The sequence below is a fragment of the Mesocricetus auratus genome, unplaced genomic scaffold (assembly GCF_017639785.1).
Source record: "Mesocricetus auratus isolate SY011 unplaced genomic scaffold, BCM_Maur_2.0 Super-Scaffold_100014, whole genome shotgun sequence".
NCBI classification, from domain to species: Eukaryota; Metazoa; Chordata; class Mammalia; order Rodentia; family Cricetidae; genus Mesocricetus; species Mesocricetus auratus.
Genome location: NW_024429197.1, coordinates 8,877,083 through 8,902,650, shown reverse-complemented (window position 1 = coordinate 8,902,650; position 25,568 = coordinate 8,877,083). Strand labels below are relative to the sequence as shown.

The 25,568-nt window shown below is 53.9% G+C and overlaps 1 protein-coding gene across 1 annotated transcript; it reads right to left on the bottom strand.

The window, feature by feature from the left end:
• Window positions 1-1,367: 1,367 nt before the first annotated feature.
• On the bottom strand, window positions 1,368-16,262 carry Selenon (selenoprotein N). The gene is made up of 12 exons (XM_040756372.1): window positions 16,059-16,262; window positions 15,537-15,654; window positions 12,024-12,157; window positions 9,728-9,937; window positions 9,435-9,559; window positions 8,805-8,942; window positions 7,003-7,084; window positions 6,686-6,874; window positions 6,156-6,261; window positions 5,006-5,118; window positions 4,816-4,917; window positions 1,368-3,632 (listed from the first exon to the last, which is right to left on the bottom strand). The coding sequence occupies exons 1-12, from the start codon at window positions 16,245-16,247 to the stop codon at window positions 3,462-3,464; spliced, it is 1,677 nt and encodes a 558-aa protein (XP_040612306.1). The 5' UTR covers window positions 16,248-16,262; the 3' UTR covers window positions 1,368-3,461.
• Between the last annotated feature and the right edge of the window lie 9,306 nt (window positions 16,263-25,568).

The window sequence follows — 25,568 nt, the reverse complement described above, 5'->3', positions numbered from 1 at the left end:
CCTTTGACGCACACCCTCCAGTGCTTCGGAGTAGCTTTCTTCTGTTTAAGAGCTCGCTGCCTCACACGAATGGATACACGTACACACACGTGCTGCATAATTCAGTTTGTGGATTAGATGTGTGGATTGATGACACCGGGAGACTCCTTCCAAGCTCACGCTGCTGGTATCCATGGCATCTAGTTAATGGGACACACTTGATTTTCTGCCCTTAGTACATGGCTTTGCCTGACTCACCAGTTGCATTGCCTTGGTCCCAAAGCCAGCAATCCCCATCTGCCAGGGACAAATCTGTTGGCTTCGTGGGTGGACAGCCCAATGCAGTCACAATGGGCACTACGCCCAGCCTTGCCTTACTACGCCCAAGTATGCTTTCTCTTTTGTTGTCCTCTTGAAATTACAGCTGTGCATTGCTGAAGAAAGGGTGCTCTCTGAGGAATGTGTCCTTAGGTGACTGAGTTATGCAAACATTACATAGAGTGTACTTGCACACACCTACATAATGTAGTGTACTATACACCTAGAGGAACTGGTGTAGCTTATTGCTCCAGGTTGCAAACCTGCATAGCTGCTACTGGTGCAGAATCCCAGGGCAGCTGTATCAAAATCGTAAACATTTACATCTAAACACAGATGGGGCACCATTCAAGTTCTAGGTAACAGGAAATTCTCAGTGCCATTGATTGCAGGACATGACTGCCACACAGCCTCTCAGTGACAAAGCCATCACCGCGGAGCGCCTGACTAAATACGTCTTACATTTTTCTCGCACTTGTCTCCATGAGATAGGTAGTGATTATAACCCATCCCTACCTGGAAACTGACTTTACCTCACCACACTAGTCAGTGATTCAAGTACAAAAGGCTGGTTTGACTCTGCAGCGTGGTTCGTGTCCCAGAGCCGCCCTCTGTGGAAGGCTAGGTGTTGGTTGACACTCTGGAACTCCATGTTTTCCTTGCCCTCTTCTGACTCAAGCCTTCTTTTTACAGGTCTTCCTTCTCCTCACATCCTCCCCGCCATGTGTGTGCGTCATGGAGCCCATGTGGAGAGCAAAGCTAACTAGGAACTGACTGACCTCAGGTTATCTTGATCCCGCCACCCCTACAGGTGCATTTCCTCACATAACTACCTCTGACATGGGCTCTGCTTCTAAGACAACTGCTTTAACTTTAGGACCACTCTCCACACAAAGTTCCAGATTCTTTGGTATATTTTATCGTTCTATTACAAACTCACCTTAGGCAAGTCACTCAAGCCCTCTGCTGACAGGCAAGGCTCCAAAGACAGTTCAGCTCAAATATGTCCATCCTTGCCCATCTCCCAATAGGGAAAGCAGCAGTCAGACAGCGGAAGGACGAAACCAAACTCCCTTAGACGCTCCAATTTTATTACAGGACATGCTGGGGATGGGAGCAGAGGGGTGACAAGACGCAGCTGGGGTGTGCAGAGGCATCATTGAAGACTCAGAACGCCTCAGCAATCAGTACTTTACATAGGACCAGTAAAGTGTGGAGTCCACTCTGGCTGTTCTGAGGCTGGGTGGCACATATACATCCCGCCTATGAGGTGGCAGAGGCACCGTGAAGCACTCAGGTCCCTTCCATTTCTGTAGGGCTCATACCTAAGATAGAGAACCTGGTAGAGCTATTGACACCTGCTCTATTTGGCCATATCATGAATCATGATTTTTATTTTTTGAGACAGGGTTTCTCTGTGTAGCTTTGGAGCCTGACCTGGAAGTAGACCAGGCTGGCCTTGAACTCACAGATTTCCACCTGCCTCTGTCTCTGTGCTAGGACTAAAGGTGTGCACCACCACCTACAGGAGTCACGATTTTAAAGGATTTCCTTGCCACCACAGGGGGAAGTCAGTAGGGGTGCTGTGTCAAACAAAGCACCCCCCAACCCAAAACAGCCTTCGGAGTCACGTGGGTTTGATTCACAACGCCAGGACTCTGAGTGATCCTGGAAAATCACTTTGCTTCCCTAAGACTCCAGTGTCTTGGTTTGAAAATGGGGGCGATTTTCCAATTCACTGCTTTGTTGTGAGAACTAAATGAGAAAACAGGTGTGATCTCTGCAAGGCATCCCAGAGACTGTGAGGTGGGCTCTGTGGGGTGACTCCGCAGTGGACAGGGGAGCTGGGCTCAGGGAACAGGCACCTGCCTTCCTCCTCTGCCCGCTTGAAGACTGAGCTCCCGGCCGGCCGGGCAGGACAAAGAGCAGGGCACATGGGGAAGCAGCTGATGTCAAGAAGGCCGTAATGAGATTACGGCCAAGGCAGGCCTTGGGCGTGTGACGCGCAGAACAGAGCTGAGGAAATGCTGACCCTTGGAAGACTCCTTGTAGAAAACGTGGAAGAGAAAGAAGATGGGCACATTTTCCCCCATGTGCAGCTGCGAGGACATCAGGCAGGATCCATCTGCGATTTCAGACCCAGCCATCATGCGGCTGCTGCGGGGGGAGCCACTGCTCCCCTTCTTTCTCCTCAGTGTTCAGATTTCTGAAAAAAATCTATAAACTATATAGATTCATATAAAACACTTTTCTGTGTGCATAAAAAAGACTGGCCATAGTCAGTGGTTCAGGATGTGGACCAAGTCCCTAAACGTGGCCAAGGGGAACTGGTGGTCACTTAGTGGCAAATGGGTGTGTCCAGCGTACCTTGGGGGCCTAGACTGTGCGGCTGTGATCTTTGGCTGGGCTACACTTCTGTGGAGTAGGGGTCAGGGCAGGAAGTGTTCTGAAGACACTGGCCCCAACAGACCCATCATGAACCTATGCTGGGGCAGGCAGCCGGGCCGCGCCCCCAGAACCCCATTGCCGAAGTACAACTTCCTTCACAGTGAACGTCTCCAACCCCAGACAGGGCTGGGCTTGGGCCACCAGGTCCATGACGTGCCCTGAAGGGTGGCAGAGGGACAATGTGGTCTCCACTTCTGTAAAGGGCTCTGTGCAAGGCCCCCCACAGCTGTCTCCAGCTCACAATGACCCCAAGCTGTGGGCACTGGCCACAGAAAGCTGCCCGGGGGATGGCCAGGATAGAAGGCTTCAAACAGGCATGGGGCTGGCAGCCTGGCCCCCAGGCCCAAGCTCTTGGATTCCTTTGGCTTGAGAGGGGAGTCTGTCTTTCCAGCCTATTTCTTCACGCTGAGGACCTGAACTCTATCACTGTGTGTGGAAGGTCCAGGGAGATCACCCCAGAATGTTGGGGGGCACTTGAGCTGATAGAAGTGGCAGGCCTTTGGCAAATTTACACCCTTATCCAGGCCCCTTCATCTATCCATCATTCAGGCTAAGTGAAGGGAGCATCCTCAGTTAGCTTTGGGGCTCTCTAGGCAGTCTGGGAATGAGGTGGGAACCATTTCCAGTGTGAAATGGACAGAGGGCACTGTGACTCCAGGACGTGTGGAGACACAGTGCCTGTCTCACCAGGTCCAGTTTCTCTAGGACTAAGCACGTTAGGGCTCGAGGAGGGGCAGGCCACGCCGGAGTCCCTCCCTCAGGAACTGCATGTAGGTGGCTGTGGATGGGTCCTCAAAGGTCGATGAGAAGCTGAACACCTTGTTGTCTATGTCTTCAGGCTTCATGGAGGTGATGTCCAGGAAGTAGTTGGCGTTGATGTGATGGACCTGGGGGAAGGGCTGGGTGAGGAGAACTGGGGAGGCCAGAGGCTATGTCTGCCTAAGCCATGGCAGCCTCCATCAGCTTCACTCGGTGAGGTCAGACAGCTAACACTGATCACACTGGCGAGTGCTGCCCAGGCCAGGCTGTTCCCTTCTCCCTCAGCTCCCAAGTAGGCCTCTTCTGAGGGAGAGCCTCCCTGCCTTGCTCACTGAGCAAAAACCCACCTTTTTCTTCTACTATGCCTTACAAATGGCCTTCCTTCTGTTGTCATGACCCCTGAATACCTATCCCAATGCCCAGTGCTCAGTGTGATTTCTTAGATTCTCTCTACTCTAGGCAGAATGCCCCCACGTCCTTGCCTTTCTGCAGAGCGTGGGGGAGTGGGTATGCAGGGGATGAATAGATTGTGAAGCATGGATGAGGAGACTAAGCAATGGAGGAGATGAAAGCCAGTCAGAGCCTCCTAAAGCCCTGTCTCCTTGTCTTCAGGTCCTCAGGGTAGGCTCCACAGGGTAGGAGCCAGTAACAAGCATGAGCCACCTGACTGTCCCTCCAGGCTTGTACTACCTGGGTCCCCAACACTTCCTGGGCTCTTCTCACCTGAGCCTGGGCCAGCAGAAGCCTTAAGCACACTGTCCTTTTCCCTCCATGGAGCCCCAGCTCCTGCTCCTGACTACTGCCTCCTACAGGCTGGCCAGCTCACCACCCTCCTGTAACCCTGTGTTTCCCCTCTGGCCACACTGATATTGAAGACGGGCATTTGCTCAGAGTTGTAGTCTGGCTCTGCGAGTCTGAAAACGGGCATGCTTTCCAAGCTACTGTGACCTGATGCCAGGCCCTGTAAGTAGCCCTCGGGGAGAGGGGATCTGGAATGTTGGCCCAGGCCAGGCCCTCCTCTACTCCTCTACTCCTCTACCTCCCCTAGCTACAGGGGTCCAGCAAGCCTTCCCTAGGGCCATGCTTTGTCCACTGAACGGATGAGGTTGCCATGGGGACATGTTGACTCTGTTGCTGTACTGAGTGCTTTGCTGCCCCCCCCACTGTCCCACCCCATCCCACTCCCACCCCTCCCCCCAAAGCGCTTCCAGGATCTCCTGCTCAGGGTCCCTATGCCAGTGATGGAGGTGACAGCTTCAGACCAGCCCAGGGGAGACCACCCCTTGTGTCCCTCTGTCCCCCAGGACCTACCACAGTGCCATTGGGCAGGCAGATCATCATCTCCACAGGGAAGCTGTACTTCTCCAGATGCAAGCCTGCCAGCTTTCTGTGGACTGGGTTCTCCTGCTGGCTCTGTGGGGACAATGATATTTCCTGCGACCCGGGCCTAGTGCCGTCCTGGGGCACTCCACTGGCCGCTCCCCCCTGACCCCCTGCTCACCTGCAGGTCTTCTAGTTCCTTTACCAGGGACCAGGTACTGATGAAGCTCTCATTGAGGAGCGTAAGGATGGGCGGGCTTTCCAGGACGGTCTCCCGGAGAGTCCGCCCCGAACCTGTCCAGGGCAAGGTCAAGGGTGAGAAACCCTGATCTTACAGCAATGACCTCAGTTTGGGTAAACCCTGTGGGCTGCAGAACGTCTCTGCACCCAGGTGAAATAACAGGTTGAAAGAGTAGATACTATCCAGGAATGGTGGCACACACCTGTATCCTAGCACTTAGGAGCCTGAGGCAGGAGGATTACTATGAATTGAAGGCCAGCCTGGGCTACATGATGAGTGAGTTATATGCTAGCTTGGGGTACTGAGTGAGACCTTATCTCAAGAAACCACACAGATCCCCAAGGAGTAGGTGCTACATGTGGAGGGATCAACATGAACATACTGGCAGCCTGGGCCAAGGCCCTGGTGGCTGGGAGCTTGTTAGCAGCAATGACTTCTCAATCCCGCTTAGTTCTCTGTCTCTAGGGCTTTTACACAGGCACTCTCTCTACCTCAAACTCTCTTCTCCCTGTCACGTGACTAAGCCTCTATATATCTCTCAGAGTCTCAGTTTAAAAGTCACTTTCTCCAAGAAGCCTTCCAACTGTCCCTACTCCCTCCTCCCCCTGCCCCTTCGCTTCTGTTAATTCACTTTGAACTAACTGTTGGACCCCCAGAGAACTTTCCAGAAGGCCTTTGGTGACTATTCTGGATAAGAAATCCAAGCCCAGCTTCTGGCACTCTTTCTTCTCTCACTCAGAGGTTTTACTTTACAGAGTACAAGATACATTGGCACCCAATGCCATGACTTGGGAGTCAGTACACTCTGCCCATTTCACTGTGGAGGGAATGGGTTCAGAGGGGAAGTTGCTTGGTCAAATTAACTAAACAAAAATGGCCGAATATGAACACATCTGCTTGGCCTTTTCTTTCACACTTAGCATCACTTTCTAGACTCAGTCCAAGCACAGCAAACCTCTTTGGGATCTGGTCCTAGGTGGCCCAGGTCCTCATGGCTCCAAGCCCTGGTTGTCCCAGAGCCTGTTGTGACCAATTTCCTTAGGGTATGAAATTCACACTTTCCCTTAGAGCTGACCAGGGGTTCCCTCACCTCAGCAGGACTGGTCATCCAGGGCCCCCCACAGCAAGATGGAATGCACAAGTTTGTTCTCGGCCTTGGCTCTGTCAAAGGCCTCTGTGAATGGCAGGTAGCTGACCTGTGGTCAAACCAAGACAGAAACCACTCAGTGGCTGGGGTCCTATTTGGGGTTGTACATGTGAAACACATATTTATCCATGTGTGTATGTATGTGTGTGTGTGTGTGTGTCTGTGTGTGTCTGTGTGAGTGTCTGTGTGTGTATGTGTCTGTGTCTGTGTGTCTGTGTGTGTATATGTCTGTGTCTGTGTGTCTGTGTGTGTGTGTATGTGTGTGTCTGTGTCTGTGTGTGAGTGTCTGTGTGTGTATCTGTGTGTGTGTCTGTGTGTGTGTGTGTCTGCGTGTGTGTAAGTTTAGAATAGGAGCGAGAGCCCCACTCCCAAGCTGGCCCTGAGCCCCAGAGGTCCAGCATAGTGCCCACAGCTAGACCACAGCCCAGCCTGGCCTCGTGGAGCCCTGCCCTGGCCTTCACGCCCAGCCTCACCTTCTTGAAGGGGTACATGGCCACCTCCAGGCGCCCGGCAGCTTCCTCCCAGCTCAGCTCCTGGTGCCACTTGATCTCCTCAAACACAAACTGGAGGGGTTCTCCCGAGGGCAGGCGGCTGTCAATCATGTTGCCATCCTCATCCAGGATCACAGAGGGCACTGAGGGGCCCGTGGCTTCCAGCTCCATCTGGGCCAGAAGTCAGTGGTGAGGGGTGTCTCAGAGAGGGGTGGTCTACTCTGCAGAAGTGGGGAGCCGGGGCTCAGGGCAGGGCTTTGCAGCTGAGTGTATCTGGGTCAGGGCTCCTGAGTGTTCACCTGGGGTATGTAGCCGATGTCCACCTCCATGTTGCTGGTCTCACTGGCCCCATACAGCCACTCCATGTCAACATTCAGGGACCTGAAGATGGCCAGGGAAAAAAAGTCACCATCAAAGCCCATTAGTCACACATCAGACGCCATCTATTTTTCTTTTCTTTTCTTTTTTCTTTTTTTGAGACAGCTTTTCTTTGTGTAGCTTTGGAGGCTGTCCTGGAACTTGCTCTGTAGACCAGGCTGGCCTCGAACTCACAGAGATCTATCTACCTCTGCCTCCTGAGTGCTGGGATTAAAGGTGTGCGCCACCACCATCCAACTGGTGCCATCTAATTTCATCAGGCAGTTGTCCTATTAACAGATGGAGACACCGAGACTCCATAGATGTCACTGGGATTTTGACAGTTAGGCCTAGACAGTTCACAGAGCGTTCATAACGTGACCCATAGACTGCTCACGACCCTATGCGCAGAGAGGTGGCCAGTGCCTCTCTTCAGGACACAGGATGAGGCAGCAATAAGAAGAACCCAGTTGGTGCTGAGGTCCCTGGAAGAATCTCCCAGGCTGGCTCTTGCCTGCAGAGGGCAGCAGTCTGGCTTGGTCGGTGCAATCTGAAGGTCTACCACACGGGGGAGCCCCAGGATCACTGCCAAGCAATAGTCTACACAAGTGACTGAATACCCTCAGTGCTGCCCTGAGGCCTGGTTCTTAGACACAGTCCCAGAAGGAATAGATCCTACCTGGTCATATACCTCCTGTTATTCAGTCCAGGACATGGAAACAGGTACACTGAGGCCAGCTACCACCCCACTGGCAAAACTCACGAGGGCAGGTGTACTGCTGTGTCTCTCTTACAGTGGGTTCAGGCACTCCCAACCATGGTTACCCCTGCTCCATGGGTGAAACAGGCCAGGAGTCAGTCTTCTATCTGGAAGGCGAGGGAACTGGGGCCCAGAGGCCAGGACCTTGCCCACAGCCACACAGCCCATTGCTACCAAGAGCAAGTTTTGAATTGGGGCCTCAGGACCCCTAGCTCAGGTCTAAGCCTTACACAGGTTCTCATGAGCCGGCTAAAAGCTTGCTTGCTATCTGGGAAGACTCTACGGAAACCATCCCCCTCACCTCCCCCACCCCAAGCCCCCTGATCTGCTGATGTGGCTGATGGGGCAAACAGCTGGCACAGGGCTGTCCCAGAAGTCCCATCAAGACTGTGGTGACCACCTTCTCTCAAGCCTTAACATGTGCCACTTCCTGCACTCCCCAAGGGCCTGACCTCGATGTCACCTCTCTGGGAAGCCTTCCTGGACTCCCATGGGCTCTGCCCTGATGCCGACCTTCCCCTCAGTGGCACAAGTAAGTCAGGTTGGGCTGTCTTAGGAGGATAAGGTGTAGCAGCTTCAGGGAGGGCTTACTGGCGACTATGGGACCGTGAAGACCCTAGGCGGCTTGTTGGGCTCTAGGGCCTCGATCTGTAAACTGTTAGCTCCCCACAAAGGTGGAAGGAGTGCCTGGAGATGTTCTTGAGTAGATAGTGGGACCACTTAGCTACCTCACTGCCTATTCTTGGTCAGCAACAAGTCCGTGCACCCCTCCCCCCAAGCGGTGGTGCGTAAGAGCAAGGGAAACGGCAGAGACTGAAGGGTCTCTGGCTCCTTGCTGTCTGAGCTCAGGGAGCAGGAAGACAGTTGCAGCAGCAGGGTGTGGAGGCTGTGCGGAGGTGTGCTTCCCCGTACACAGGGGTGGGGGGGAGTGAGGGGTGGGGGGGAGTGGGGGTGGGGGAGTGGGGGGTTGGGGGAAGCTCCTACCTGTGATTGGGCACGAAGAGCCGGAAGTCACGAATGTGTGTAGCATCTTTGGACAGGATGATATGGCCAGTGAACTGGCCTGGAGAGAACCAGAAGGGGAAATCAGGCGGCTCGCTGAGCTGGAACTCGGCGTGGATCCTGTGGGGAATGGGGGTTGTTAAGCCTGGACCCCTCCCCCAAGCCCCCCAGAGCCTATGGAGCCTTGGCCAAACTCCTGTGGGGTCAGGGGCAGGAAGAAAGCAGGACACACTTCAAATGCCACTACTCTTGAAGCCTCAGTCTCTGTGCTGCCTTTCTTGGAAGTCTTGCCCTGACCCTCTCCTGTCAACATCCTTTTCCAGGAAGGGTGCGTGTGCATGTGCGTGTGCCTGTGTATGTGTGTGCACACATGTGTCTGTGTGTGCAAGTCCCATACCCACCCCGTGTGGATGATACCACCCTGGCCACCAGCCAGATCCAGTTCTAGAGCTAAGCAAGTTCCAGACACCCCTCACCAAACTGTATGCCCTCTGAGGAAGTCATTACTCCCCTGACCCACCGAGGAGGAAACCAGGGCTCAGAGAGCATCAGTCCACAAGGAGGGTCAATGACCAGGCCTTCTCTTACCCTTCCAAGCATGGTGACACTCACCGGAACATCACAGTGTAGTAGGAGTCGCTGATGGCAGTTAGGCAGGCCACGGTGCCCTGAGGGGCAAAGCGGGTCTTCACGAAGGGGCGTGGGTGGAACATGCTCAGTAGCCGGTGGATGATGACCTAGGGACAGCAGTGAGACCTCAGCTGGCTTGTTGGACCCTGGGGCCTAGATCTGTAAGCTGAGGCCCAGAGGGAGGGAGGCTGGGGGGGTGCATGGTACTGGGGTCCAGGTTCAGATAGGAAGGGCCGCTCCTGAGCTGGGGCGAGGTGTGGCCTGCATCTCCTTACCTCCTTGTCCTTGGGTGGCGGTGGGTAGAAGCGGTTGTTGGACAGATAGCCTGTGAAGACGCTCAGCTCGCCAGGGATAATCCACCAGGGCTGGCCCAGCTCCTGACCCGGAGGGGGCAGGAAGGGCCGGAAGTGGCGGGCAGCAAACACTGCAGTTGGTGAGGCTGCAGTTGTCCAGTTGCGGAGGCCTGACAGAGCGAGGTGAGAGACCTGGGGACAGGGAAACCAATGCTCTAGCATGCCCTGTTCATGTCCCTCAAGCCCAGCCAGACCATAGGCTGGGACAGCAGAGGGAGCATGGGGAAGGCCGCGCCTCAGAAATGGGAGCACTGTCCTGCCAGAGAGAGGCTCTTCTCACACACACCCCTCTCAGGCTTCAGCAGCTTTCCAGCTCCAGCCTAGGCCACGGCAGCTTACTCGGCGGAGCAGGCAGCTGAGTAGTTGGAGGTGCCTGGTCTAGACCCGGGTGGTTGAGCTCTGGCTTCACAAAGGTCCGATCCCCACCCTCTGCATAAGCCTCCAACCAGTCCCAGGTGCCAGGCCCTGCCCCAGCTGCCCGACCCCCTCAGGCTGTCTGTCCCAGGTGCCAGGCCCTGCCCCAGCTGCCCGACCCCCTCAGGCTGTCTGTTTTGCTTTCCCCACAACCGCAGCTGACAAGAGTTTGGGTTATGCTGTTGAGTCTGATGGAGAAAAATCAGAAATCCAGAAAACTCCAGAGACAAGGGCAGATCCCTGGGGAAGTGAAAGGTAGCCCCCTCCCCAGAGAACACCCTGCCTCGAGTCACCTGCCCCAGCATGTGCCCCTCCCTCCCTCTCTACCTCCACAGTGGCAAGTGCCAGGCTTGGAGAGAGGGAGGAGGGGGGGTAGGCTGGCCCACAGGAGCTTCCATCCTGAAGAATCTACAGGCAGGTTCTCAAAGGAGGGCCAGGCTGAGCTGCCTGCCTGCTGGTCCTGCTCATAGGCATTGCCAGAGGAGGGTTCTGTGCCGTGGCGGGGTTGGGGCACTGCCCACCTCCCTGAGAACAGAGACCCCCATGGTTCCTATCTAACTACGTTTCCCACCACTCTGGGAACTATCTGCAGCGGGGCTATCACTACTAACCCCTCCTCCACCTCCGATCTCCCAAGGAAAGCTGAAACTATGTTTCCACTTACAACCCCCCCCATGTCCCCCGCCACCTCAATGTGTCCCAAGAGGTGATAGTCTCTTCTTACAGTCTTCTTACAGCACACCAAGCACTAATCCTCAGCCAGGAGTTTGTGCCACCAACTCTGCTTCCTGCTTCCCATCAGCAGCCACACTAAGCTCTTTCCCCTTCTGCATCCTCCAGGCTGTTCCCTCCACCCATCCCCTTGCCTCTACCCACTCCAGGAACTGGTCTGCTTGCCAGCCCCTACCCCCAGCCTGGAGAGCACAAAACTGATTTCACAACCAACCCCGAGGCCTTTTGCTGCCGCAGAGCGAAGGCTAAAAAGTCAGAGGCGCTCAGCAATCTAGCCTCTTCTCTGGCTGTCCCGTTAGCCGGCATGCCACTCACAGGTCCTGGGCCAGCCACACCTGCCTTCTGGCCTGCTGCCATCTTTTGCCACAGGCTCTTGCTCTTGCTCATGCAGAAGTGGCTGAGCAGGCACCGGCTGGGCACAGAGTGACGGCTGCTCATGGCGGAGGAACAGCAGGCAAGGAGGTGGGACGCAAACCCAGTGATTACAAAGGAAACCCATGGGATGGGATCTGGTAGGAGAGAGGTGCCAGCCAGCGGGCGTGTGTGTGTGTGTGTGTGTGTGTGTGTGTGTGTGTGTGTGTGTGTGTGTGTGTGTGTGTGTGTGTGTGTGATCCTCAGGGCCTGTTGGTGGAAAGAAGCTGGTAGCACAAGCACATGTCTGTGTCCTCCCTCCCCTCCCTCAGGGGCTTGTCCTCCCCACAGTCCCGGCCAGATGCTGAACTACGCACCTGCCATGTGCCAGGAGTTGACTAGGGGTCCAGGAAACAGACAGAAAGTGCCCACCAGCAGAGCTCCACGACTCTAGCTCTTTTCTTCAGCCCACCCATTTGTCCCAGGAGACAGCCTCTGTCAGATGTCACCCATGCCAGGAAGCTCTCTCAGACTTCCCTGTGTAGAGAGGGGCTCCTGCGGCTCCTCCTGTTCTCCCGCCAGGCTGAACCTGAAAACAAGCTCAGCTTCCTGGATGCAGTGGGGACACTGGAGGGGTGAGGAGAGGGCACAGGCCTGTCCTCAGGAGCGAGTACACACAGGCAGTTTCGACATTAGCGGTCCCTCCCGTGCCCCGACTCACCCCTAGGAAGCCATCTTTGCTCTTGGTCATGGTCTCTGTGAGCAGAGGCTGGAATCGGGCTTCTATGGTAAGAGTCTCCTCACTGGGGTCATGGTGCAGCTCCTCCTCCTCGTAGCTGGCCACAGGAACTGACCCTACGGTACAGACAGAGTTGGCTGGAGAGGCCCTGCCCAGGGCTCCTCCAGGCCTCACTTCTCTCCGGATGCCTGTGATGAGGGAGCTAGGCTTGGGACAGGGCTAGTGACTAACAGTCACCAAAGTGACACACTGTGCACAGGATTCTTCTTCCAGCACAGCCCAGGAGCAGGTGATGTTACAGCAATTCCATTTCACAAATAAGCAGAGATGAAGACACTTGCCCACCGTCACACACCAGGCAAGGAAGGAGTCAGGACTCAAAGCCAGGCCTGTGTCACTCTGAATTCATGTAGGTTAGGACACTCTTCTGGATCTTAGGGGACTGTGAGGGACTCATTCAAGGGAACCTTGGCAAAAATAAAAGCAAGACACATCAGGCCGTATGATGATGTCACTGGATGAGCACCAGCGGGCAGAGACTTGACCTGTTTCTCCCTGCTCTTCTGACTGGCTTGGCCTCCCCGCTGGAGGAGTTTAGGGCTGGCTAACTTTTCTCAGATCTCCCATAGGAGATGCAAAACTCGTCATATTTCCCATGTGGATGGAACCACGATGCAGGGTTAAGGGGAGGAAAGCTGACGTCATCTATGACAGAATGGTCATCTGTGACAGAATGGTCATCTGTGACAGAATGAATGGTCATCTGTGACAGAATGGTCATCTGTGACAGAATGGTCATCTATGACAGAATGGTCATCTGTGACAGAATGGTCATCTGTGACAGAATGGTCATCTGTGACAGAATGGTCATCTATGACAGAAGGGTCATCTGTGACAGAATGGTCATCTGTGACAGAATGGTCATCTGTGACAGAATGAATGGTCATCTGTGACAGAATGGTCATCTGTGACAGAATGGTCATCTATGACAGAATGGTCATCTGTGACAGAATGGTCATCTATGACAGAATGGTCATCTATGACAGAATGAAGCTGACTTCTATGACAGAATGGTCATCTATGACAGAATGAAGCATGCTGGCTCTATCCTACAGGCTCCCAAGGGCGGATGAAGGTACAGAGACAATGCCTGGCCCTTGGTGGCACTGGTGACTAGCCAAACTGAATGGGGCACATCATAGGCACCTACCAACCATAGTCATCAGAAGCACCCAGGCCCCTCTTCACACCGCAGCTGCTCAGAGCCCATCTCTTCCTAGTGAGTGGACTCTCGCAGGGTTTTAGACTCAGGAAGCTGCCCTTTTAACTACCTGTCCACAGTAGCCCTCGGCTGGCAAGACTGGGTGAGTAAAAGCGCTTGCCACATAAGCCTGACCTGACTTCTCCCTGAACATGTGCTACACAGACAAAACTAGAGAGGCTCGGCATCAGCAGGGCAGCGGCGGTGCGCGCCTTTAATTCCAGCACCCGGGAGGCAGAGGCAGGCGGATCAAACAAAAATAACTGGATATGGTAGTATAGACCTATAATCCAAGCTACTTGAAAAGCTGAGGCAGAGCTGGTGGCGCACGCCTTTAATCCCAGCACTCAGGAGGCAGACACAATTGGATCTCTGTGAGTTCGAGGCCAGCCTGGTCTACAGAGTGAGTTCCAGGACAGCCTCCAAAACAATACTGAGAAACCCTGTCTCGAAAAACAGAGCTCCAGAGGCAGAGGCAGGGGGATCTGGTCTACAGACAGAGTGAGTTCTAGAACAGCCAGAGCTACAATATAAGACCATGCCATCACACACACACACAAACACACACACACACAAAAGCTGAGGCAGGAGATTCCAAAGTTCAAGATTAGCCTGGACTCTAGAGTGAGCTGAAGGCCAGCTTGGGCAACTTAGTGAGACTCTATTTCAAAATTAAAAGATGGGACTGTGCTAGGCAGTGGTGGCCCACGCCTTTAATCCCACTTGGGAGGTAGAGGCAGGTAGATCTCTGTGAGTTTGAGACCAGCATGGTCTACAGAGCTAGTTCCAGGAAAGCTAGGGCTGTTATACAGAGAAACTCTGTCTCAAAACCCCCCTCAAAAAAGGGGGGGGCTGGTGATGGCTTGGTGGTTAGGAACATTGGTTACTATTCCAGAAGTCCTACGTTCAATCCCAGCACCCACATGGTGGTTCAAAATTGTTAACTTCAGCTCCTGGAGATCTGATGCCCTCTTCTGGCCTCAGGAGGTACTTCACTCACATGGTGCACACACATGCAGACATACAAGCAAACACATAAATCTTTTAAAATTTGCATTTTCACCTGACTGTTCTCCTCTAGCGGTGACCACAGCATCCTGGGCCAGCAAGTGACCATCCTTCCATCCCCATCCCTGAAAACTGGCAAGCCCATGATGGTACTGTGGTGTACCTGCCCCTGAAAGTAATTGGTTTCTTCCTCCCTGCCTCTCACCCCTTGACAGGCTTCCACAACCAGTTGGGTGGCTAAGGTAAGTGAGAATAGAAGAGGGGACTGTAACACTGAGGCGGGGGCTTGCAAGCCAGAGGCCTGCCTGGGCAATATGGCTTAGCTTGGTGGTAAAACATTTGAGTAGCATAAGCAAAGCTGTGTGTTTAATCTCTACTATCTCCAAAAGCTGGGGTGGGGGTTGACAGTGGCAGCTGGGGAGTTGGCTCACTTGATAAAGCACTTGCCTCACAAGCATGAGTTCAGATCTCCAGAACCCACGTACAAAGTCAGGCTGAGTTGTGTATGCCTGCAATCCCAATACTATGAGAGGGGAGGTGAGGACGACAGGATCCCGGCCGCTTGCTGGCCACCAGCCTGGCATAAGGAGACGAGTTCTGGGCCAGCGAGAGACCCTGCCTCAAGCAAATGGTGGAAGGCGCCGGAGCACTGACACTTAAGGCTGTCCTCTGACTATCACACACGCACACACACACTCACAAGTGCATCCACACAGCTGGGGGGGGGTGACAGTGCTCTTCATTTTAAGAAAATTAACAATGGCTGCACTGACTGACAGGTGCGAGGAGTCACACAGCACTGAGAGCAGTGGAAACAGCTGTGGCTCCTGTTTGGCGCCTACCCGCATGCTGGCCATCCCACGCCGCCTGTCTGAATCCCCAACCCTGTGAGCCAGGGCAGGACCCCCACAATCAGATGGCCAGGTCTAACCTGGTTCTCTGCCTCCTAACCTGGCAGGTGGGTGTCTCCATCTCCTGAAGTCTAGAAGGACAGTGTCCACCACCCCAGGCCTGTGCCGGGTGTAAAGGCCGAATCCACAGAGTGTGCTTCATGTCGGTGATGCGCAGGGGAGGCGATGGAGGAATGCCAGGGTTACCATTCCCAGCCATGATTGAAATGGGTTTGGGTGCCAAAGCAGCTCATGCACCCACCAGGCAGAAAGTAGTGGGGGGGGGGGCGACCTGGCATGTGAGCACAGCGAGTGCCCAGCTTCTCCCTCCCGTACCTGTCAGTTTCTCTGCAATGGGTTTGAATTCCTCCGGGCTGATGTACATATCCTGGTCAGTGTCCAGCGAGGAAAAGAGAAAGAGACCATCTGTCCCCAGAACCTTCAACGCCGATTCCTGTTTGGGAGGAAGGGGTTGAGCTGACAGGCCGCTGTCAGGCCCCAACCTCCCCAGACCAGTCCCAGAGCAGGCAGCTGCTTCCTGATAAGTGTAGTGTCATCTTCCAGAGTCCCCTCCACACTTGCCAGCCCATTTGTTCAAATAACCAGCTCAACAGTCCCAGAGTCCCCTTTCCAGCTGCTGCTGGCCCTCGCCTCACACATCCACGCCTCCATCCATTGTCCGCTGTGGGCGCCCTCCCTCCCCTTCCAAAGGCCCAGTCCTACTTTACCCTGTCCTGGCCACTGTCCCCTCCAGCCTCCCCAGTCCCCCTGCCCTGGTGGGGGCTTCACTCTGCGCCTCTGTCTGCAGCCACTGTCTCTGGCAGCCCCGTGCACTGTCCCTCTCTGGTCCCTGCCGACCTGCCGCGCGGCCGCCTTAGCATCGGCGAGGAGCGCGCAGGCCCGGGCAGCGGCGGCGGCGGCCACGGCGGCCACCAGGGCTCCGAGTAGCGCCAGGGCGCGGGCGCGGCTGCGGCTGCGGGGAGGCGCGGGCTGCGCGGCGGGGTCCGGGCTGTGCGAGCTGCGCGCTGCGGGGCGGGCCCGGCCCATGGCTGCGGCTCCCGGGCTCCCGGGCTCCCGGCAGCTTCTGGGACCGGGGAACGCGCGGCGCGGGCGGCGCGGGGCGGAGCCGGGAGGGAGGGCGTCAGCGGGGCCCCACTCTTCGGGCCGGGCTCTGCCCAGGGGAAGAAGGAGGGCCCGAGGGCGCGGGGCCTTTTCAGCCGGCCCACAGGCCCTGTCCTTGCCTCACCTCTCCGTAGAAAATAAAATAAAGTAAAATAATTGTTTTAGATATCCTTTTACTCTGTAGCTCAGGCTAGCCTGGAACTTGCTGTGTTGTCCAAGCTGGCCTTAAACTTGCAATGATCCCCTGTCTTTGTCTCCCGAGCCTTCAGCTCGCACCCCTGCACACACAACAGGTCTGCCTTTCTCTTCCTTCCTCCCTTCTATCCAGATGTCAGTTATTTTTGCAAAACGTGTATGATGTTTCTGAAGAATGCTGTTGAAATCAGGATCTAAAATACCCGTGGGGGTTCAAAAGGACTCGTGGGGACTGGGGGGATGGCACAGTGGGCTGATGCATAAATTTAAGGATGCGAGTTTGGATCCCCAGCACCCATCTAAAAAAGCCAGATGTGCCTGCACACGTCTATCTATCTGTAACATAGGAAGGCGGGGACAGCAAGATCCCTGGGACCTGCTGGCCAGTCAGCCTAGTCAAACAGATGGGCTCCAGATTCCGCAAGAGACCCTGACTCAAAAAATATGGTGGAGTGATAGAGGCCACAGGACACCAGTCTCTGACCTGTGGGAACACCCCCTCCTCACGGAACCAGGTATCCACAAATGCACTTTATAATACCAGAACAGAACATGGCCAAACAGGTTTTAGCCACACATTAAAACAAGGCTGATGCTCTGCAGTCACCATGATGACCAGACCGGGCCTGTTCTCTGTAGCGTCTTCAGGCATCTAGAGCATAAGCAACCGATGATGAAGCCGCCCCCGCCCCTCAGCAGCTGAGGGGCCATTCTTCAGGTTGCTAGACACACAGGTGATGAGCCCTGAGGCCTTCACAGCCCAGGGCCAAGGTTTTCTCCTGTGTGTGGAGTGTCCCAGGGGCCCTTCTGAGGTTTGTGGAGAGAGGGAGTCAACGGCTGCTGGGACTGTAATACATGTGGGTCCCAGCTGCATCTGGCTGACACAGGAAATACTGTTTTTCTGGAGAACACTGAGCATGTTCGGGGAAGGGCATTAGGAAAGGAAGGGATGCAATTGGAGGAAATGTTTCTCTCTCTATTGGTCCAGTCCCAGGAGTCCTACTTCCTGTCAGGCTTCCTTTAATTATATCCAGCTTCAAGGCCCCAAGGTGACTGCTCTTTCCCAGAGAGCATCAGGCATGAATTTCTAGACAAAACTCAGAGTACAGGAAAGAGGTGTAGCCTTTGGAGACCACCACCAATTCCCATGCACCATCGATGCCACCCCCCCCATCCCCAACGCCCTGGGGAGTCCAGGCCATTGTGTGCTAGATGGGGATTGGCTGGATCATAATATTGTCTTATTTTGTTCCCAGGCCACCTAACCCGGTCAAGTTTACCTGGGTCCTCAGTGGGCTACACAGCCACGAGGACCTGGGTTCAGATCCCCAGCACCCTTGTAAAAAGTCAGTGTAGGGCCCACCTGTAATCCCAGTGCTGGATACCCCACAGGCGCTGGGGTGATGGTGTGGTGTCCCCAGAGCTCACAAGCCAGCAACCCTAGACAAAGCGAGCTCCCAGGTTCAGTGAAGGAGAGGCCCTGTCTCTAAACGTGAGGCAGTGAACAAAGCTTGAAGCTGCTGGTACTCTGTAGCACTTTGGTCACTAGTTGTCACAGGGCCACCAAGGCAGAGCCTTATCTTGCCAGCACCCATTCATGCCTTCCAGAGGTGGATATGTGACTTCCAGGAACATTCCAGGGCTGTGGGCCTGGCCTAGCCTGGCTCTGTGCTCTGACTACACATCCTCAGAGGACTCCCAGGGCCTGACATCTGGTGTTGATGTCCCAAGTTCCTAACTGTGCCACTTCCAACTCATTATAGCTAATGTTTGGGGACACCCTACATAAAACAGATGCCATTAGAAAACCAGATTCTGTTCTATGCGGAAGCACAGCTAACAGAGTGCAGGTCAGGTCAGGAGGGAAGATGGATGAGCCAGGTTCCCAGAAAACAAAGGAGGGGAGACAGATTTGCCAGGCCCCTTTTATTTATCACACTGGGTTTTTGTTGAAAGCATAGATCTCCTGATCTCCTGCTAGTTTCTGCTGCCCAGGCAGGAGCGGGGGTTGGGGAGGGGCCAGGTTTCTTACAGGGGCCTGACCTGCCTTTCCATGACATCTCCATGTTTTTATCTGTGCATCTCTCTCTCTCTCTGTGACACACACACAGTCACACGCACACACACACATACACAGTCACACACACATACACACAGAGTCACACACATACACACAGTCTCTCTGTCTCTCTGTCTCTGTGTCTGTCTGTCTGTCTGTCTGTCTCTCTCTCTCTCTCACGCGCGCGCGCACACACACACACACCACATCTTCCAGCAGTTTCTTCTGTCTCTCTCTCTCTCTCTCTCACGCGCACACACACACACACACCACATCTTCCAGCAGTTTCTTCTGTCTCTCTCTCTCTCTCTCTCTCTCTCACGCGCACACACACACACACACCACATCTTCCAGCAGTTTCTTGTTCCCCGACTCCTTGGTGTGCTAGCACAGAAGAGACCATAGCACCTGCAGGGGGCGCTTCTGCTCCTTCTGGCTTTTCCTGAGTCCAGTGGCAGCAAATCGCAAATCAGGGAGGGCCATTTGTTTCTTTTCTGTCATCTAGGACCCAGGAAATGCAAGTTTTTACTCAAACTCCACTTCTGTTGTCTTGGCAGCCAGTGATAAGACCGTTGTACAGGAGAACACCGCCACTTGGGGAAACTGGGAGTTCTGGGGCCAAGGTAAGAATACTTTAAACAAACCTGGAGCAGGTGGGCCTCTGAACTAAATAAGGACCTACTGTGTGCCAGGAACTACCCCATATCCCAGAACACAGTGGAAGGAAGATCAGGTATCTCTCGGTCAGAGGAGAATGTTCTGCAGGAGCAGAGAATTGCTGACATATCAAGGTGTGTTAGATAATGGTTGCCCTGATGGAGCAAGTGAAATAAGGCAAGGACACAATGACACAGGCAGGGTGGACAACCTCAACCGAGAGTGACATTTACATGACAGCCTGAATTGGAGGAAGCAGTCAGCCATGGGAAGAACACACAAGCAAATGCGAAGGTCCCAAGGTGGAGATCGTGTGGTGTGTTCAAGAACGGGAGCTAGAGAGATGGCTCAGCAGTTAAGAGCTGTTGCTCTTGCAAAGGACCTGGGTTCAAATCCCAGCACCCACATGGCAGCTCACAACCGTCTGTAGCTCCAGTTCCGGGGGATCTGATGACACCTTCTGGCCTCCGTGGGCACTGCATGCCCATAGTGCACAGATATACATGCAGGTAAAACACACACAAAAGGGGCTGGAGAGATGGCTCAGAGATTAAGAGCACTGACTGCTCTTCCAGGGGTCCTGAGTTCAATTCTCAGCAACCACATGGTGGCTCACAACCATCTACGATTCAATCTGGTGTCCTCTTCTGGCGTGTAGACAGAACACTGTATATGTAATAAATAAATTAATCTTTAAAACACACACACACACAAACCCTAAATACATCTCAAAATGAGTAAATAAACAAAAGATCAAAGAAGGCAGAGTGACCGATGGTGAGAGCAGCAGCAGACGGACTTGGTGACAGCAAGGCTCTGGCAGACTATGGCCATAAGTCTCATTCCAGGCATTACAAACAAAAAACCAAGCCGGGTTGTGGTGGTGACTGTCATTAATCCCAGCACTTGGGAAGCAGAAGCAGGCAGATCTCTATGAGTTCGAGGCCAGCCTGGTCTACAGATGGAGTTCCAGGACAGCCAGGACCACACAGAGAAACCCTGTCTTGAAAAACCAAACGAAATGAAACCAAACAAAGGCAACCAACCAACTACGCAACCAACAAAAAAAGCAAAAACGTAAGGCAACAGCCCTTCTACTAGACAAAAAAGCAGAAACAACCCAGATTTTCACCGTTGAATGCAGATTACAGCATAGTTAAGCCTTAGGGAAAGTAGCCAGATGCAGAGGCCACAGATGTTGGGAGTCCATTAACAGAAAATGTCCACAGTGGGCAGATCCACGGAGACAGAGTGGATAAGGGGTTGCTATGTCCTGGGGTGGAAGGACGCTTGTCACTCCTAATGGGGACAGTTTTTTCTTTCCTTTTTGTATTCTAAAATTAGATGTGGGTGATGACAGAATGACTATAAATATACTAAAATATTAATCATACACAGCAAATGGATAGATTTTGTGGCATGTAAATGATATCAGCAAAGCTATTTTTTTGAGAGATCTCATGTATCTTCAATGACCTGGATCTCCCTATGTAGCAGAGGGTGACCTTGAACTTCTGATCCTCCTGCTTCCATTTCCTGAGTGATGGAGTTACAAGCCTAGAAGGGAAAGGGGACACAAAAGCTGGAGCTGTCCCTTGAGAGTAACATCACCTGGGCTGGGCCAGTGCAGGTGCAGGGACAGAGGCTGAAAGGTGCAAAGAATATTCTAGAGCCAGAGCTGGCACTTGCTGGTGGCTTGGAGGGAGAGAGGAAGCAGTATGGCTCTGAGTTCTTACTCTGGTGTCTAGCTCACTGGCTGCTGGCGCCATCTTGAGGGAGAAACCAGGTTGGTTCAGTCTGCTGGGCTGGTCCACACTGCTAGTGTTAGGGGTCACCTTTTTGTGTGACTGTGGGTCACAGGGAAGTAGGTCATGGGCTACCAATTCCAGAGCTGCCTGTAAATGGCGTCTAAAGCCCCAAGATCCAATGAGGTCATCGGAGGAGGCTGAGAAGTGTCTTTGGCTTGTGTGGCTGCGGAACGCTGTGCCTGGGAGTGGCGAGTGGCCTCGGCTGGATTCACAGGCACAGGCAGGACGGGGACTAATTAGCTAGAAGGCAGATCTGTACTGGGGACCTGGATGAGCGTGACATGGCTCCTGTGGTGTCAGGGACGGGGGGGTGCAGTGGGGAGATGGGGGATGGGGTGGGGGAGTGGTGGTGGTGGTGGTTTCCTTCCTGAAGTTCCTGTGTGCCTCTTCAAAGGAAGAAGGCAGACGCCCAAAGATGTCCCAAATGAACACAGAACACTGATTCTAGTCTGGTGGGAACAGAGGCCTTGGCTTAGCCGATATCATAGCCCATCAGCGTCCTGGGGCCTTTAAACAAAAACACTGAGCTGGCCACACCCCCAGTTGGTTGTGGGTGGGCGTCACTGGGCAGGGTTGAGGACCACCTGGATTCCCTGGTGAGAGTTTTGGGGTGCTGGTCATTGAATGCCTTATCTTAGAGTTTTCCTTTATATAACCCTTGCCCACGCCCCCTGACCCCAAGACACACACCCTCTTGCCATCTAGGACCAGAGCAGACAGGAAAATGGAGACAGTCAAGAATCCCACACAAGCCGCTAATACCAGTTTGACATCTGGGGCCTTCCAAGAGTTAAAGTCAGATGGGCAGCTGGTACAAGACTCACTGTCCTAGGTTCTGTTCTGCAACATACTGGGGACATCATGGTCCTGTTGGGACAGAGGTCATCCTCAACTAGGGAGTTCAAGGTTAGCCTGGGATACACGAGAACCTGTTTCAAAAAATTCGACTGTCTTGGGCCGGTGAGTGAGCTGTCCAGACTTGGGGTGTCAGACACTGTGTGTGGGGAAAGGCAGCAGGGCACAGATGCCTCTGGGGAACAGCTGATTGGCCTGTGCCAACGTGTCCCTTTGCAGGTGAGGAGCTAGCTGCCTCTCCTCCCTCCCAAGCAGCAGGATGAATTGAGCTCCCAACACCCCCAAGGCGGTCGTGGCAGCCCCTGCCTGGCCTCCTCCTCCTGACTTCAGCTGGAGCCCCTGGGCAGCTAGCAAATCTTCATCTCCGGTTCCCAATTTCAGCCAGCTCAGGCTAATGGCAAACGCTTGCTCAATGAGAATAGCAGAAAAGCATTGGATTTATTGCTTGGAGAGTTTGCTCCATCTCCTGGGCCTGCTTCATGCTGTTTTCTCTAAGTTTTGAAACATTGTGTTTAAAAGAGGAGAACTTCCGATGGCAGTGTTTTGCCTCCCATTTAAGCGGGGCTCTACAGTTTACAAAGACGTTGGCATAGTAACAATAACAACTGTCGCTGCTGTGAATGGTGTTCCTGCAGGGGGCTATTGAGTAATCCCAATGTTTCCATCACCTGAGAAGCTTTGCCCAGAGAGCTTAAGGGGCTTGCCCAAGGCCACACAGCCCAGGGTAGAGTCCACCTGGCTTCAGAGACTAGGTTGGCCCTCCACTGAGGTGACTCCTTCCTCCCTCAGCTTACCCTGACCTACCTCAGCAGATAAACTGCGAGCAAGAAAAGCCAAAATGGGACAAAACCCAGGGGTGTCCTCGGCAAACAGCCAAAGAAGAAAACAGTATAAAAATAACCACTTGTGTGCCAGGGGACACTTGAGATCCCAAACAGAACGCTTTGTGCTCAGTTCACTTTGGCAGTGGGGCTGAGGCAGAGAGTCGGGCAGGGTCTGAGGAGGGCACTCGCTATCCGAGTTCTAATTCCTGGCTGGCTGAACGGCAGCTTGTAACCACATGCAGCTGTTTAGAGGAAATGAAGAGAATTAAACCTGCACTCCTGTCGCACCTGCCATCAGCGCTTCCTCCCGAGGCACGTGGTCAATCCTGGGCCACAGAACCTCAGGAAATCCCTCCAGCCAGGAGTCACCTGTCTCACTCGCCCTGTTCTCTGTTCAGAGGTGACGTCACGGGGCACATCTGCTTGGATGTAGGTCCTGCATACAGCTCAGGCACCTATAGATGTCACCCAATAATTGTCCCTGGATCCAGGGGTGCAAAGGGAAGCCAGCCAATCTAGGGGTGGCCTCACATCATCAGGGCCTGGTTGCGTGTGTGTGTGTGTGTGTGTGTGTGTGTGTGTGTGTGTGTGTGTGTATACATGGAGTCCATCTCCCTCAGTTGCACTCAAACTTAGCTTTTGGGAAAGGCTTTTTACACGGGGTCTGGGGATCTGAACTTAGGTACTCACGCTTGGGAGGCAGGCACTTTGTCCACCGAGCTATCTTCCCACCTTGCTCTTTAATAAGGTCCCCAGGTGCTTTGTGTGCACATTTAGTTTGAGAAGCTCTGATTTAGGAGCCAGGCTGAGCAGGTGTAAACATTGTTCCAAACCTAGGAAGCCAAGCGTGTTTCTAGCCGAGCAACCACAGTGCTCTGCCACCAGCAGCCCGTGAGTAAGCATTAGTCACAGGGGCCCACTCAGCTCTGTGCAGGTACAGGGACAGCTGCGGCCCCGTGTCACGCTGACTGCCACCTCCCAAAGCAATGAGAAAGAAGTCCATTTCTTTGCGGATGCTGGGGAGGGAACCCAGGGCCAGGCACAAGTGTAGATAGTGCTGTGTGATTAATCTGCACCCCTACTGTGAGAACCCCATCTTGGTCTCAGGGTGTTCCCCAAGGATCCCCAGTTTAGCTTTGTGTGTGTGTGTGTGTGTGTGTGTGTACCCCATGGGCATATGTGTGTGGGTGCCAGAGGTTAACGTTTAATGTTTTTCTCTATTACTTCCCACTATAAAAATTGTATTTTATTTTTATGTGCAGCTGTGTGTGGGTTAAGTGGGAGTGCAGGAGTACAGGGAGTCCAGGAGAGGCCACTGGATTGTGTGGAGCTGGAGTTACAGGCAGCTTTGGAGTGTCAACACCGGTTCTGATAACCAAACCTGTGTCCTATGAAAGAGCAGTCCACGCTCTTAACCCCCGTCCCCTCTCCGGCCTCCACTCGACTGTAGTATTGAGGCAGGGTCTTGCCCTGAACTTCACTAGTTTGGTCAGGGAGCTCCAGGGAGCCACCGGTTCCCGTCCCCACCTCTGGGATTACAGACAGGTGCTGCTTAGTGTGGCCATTACGTGGGTCCTGGGGATCTGAACTCAGGGCCTCATGCTTGTGTGACAAGTCCTTTACCCCCTAGCCATCAGTTTTGCCCCCCCTGCCCCCACCGCGCCTGCATCGTGTCTGGCTCTCTGAACATGTGCACATGGTTTGATGGTGGTACCTGGCCAGACTCTGCCCTCTGATACGTGGTGCTCCAGGGCTCAGGACCTGGGCAGGCAGTGAGGGCTCCCGAGAGAGGCTGGCACAGAGCTGCTGGTGAGGTGCAGACTGCTCTAGGGAAGGGGAGCCTGGGGCCTGCCACAGGCTCTCTCCTGCCTCTAGGGTCTGAGTCATCCCCAGCGCCTGTCTTTTTATAGCTGCCTCTGGCCTGCCTTATTTCTTACCCCTGCTGTGGTGCTCTGTGCTGGAAGGGTGGTATGCCACCACCTGCAAGGACCTTCCTGGAGGATGCATGTTAAAAAATCCATTCTTACAAGTTGCTCCCAGCAGAAAGACAAAGGACAAGGATGTGACATGGGCCCAGAGGGGGAGCTTGGGGACTTGGAGGGAGAGACATTCTAGTTGACACAGCCCAGGGATGAGCTGGGCAGGGTGGGAGGAGGAGAGGCCGGGGCTCTTCCCAGCTCCTTACCATTCTGGACACAGGCAGGCAAAAGGAGCCTCCTGCTCTCTCTACCACTCAGCTCAAGGCCCCTTATGTAAGAGTGAACCTCACCATGCCCTCTGTGAACATCTGATGCTCAGGCCTTGGGGGATGTGCCAATCAAGATGCTCTCCCACCCTTGCTGCGGGCCAGTGGGCTGTGAGCAGGGCTCAGCCATCCTTTTTCTTGTCTCCTTCTTTCCTTCCTTCCTTCCTTCCTTCCTTCCTTCCTTCCTTCCTTCCTTCCTTCCTTCCTTCCTTCCTTTTGAAGCAGGGCTAGTCTTATGTGACTTTGGCTGTCCTGGAACTTACTTTGTAGACCAGGCTGGCCTTGAACTCACAGAGATCCACCCTCCTCTGCCTCCTGAGTGCTGGGATTAAAGGCGTGTGCCACTACTGCCCAGCTGTCTTTTTTTTTTTTTTTTAATAATTTGTGTGCATGTGTGTGTGAGTCTGCCACATGTGTGTGGGTGTCTGCACAATCCAGAAGGGAACAGATCCACTGCAGCTGGAGTTACAGGTGGTTGTGAGCTGCCTGACATGGGTGCTTGGGATCAAACTGAGTTCTCTGAAAGAGCAGTAAGTATCCCTAACCACTGAGCCATCTTTCCAGACTTCTAGCAGTTCCTTCGTTCCCAAGATTCCAGGAGCC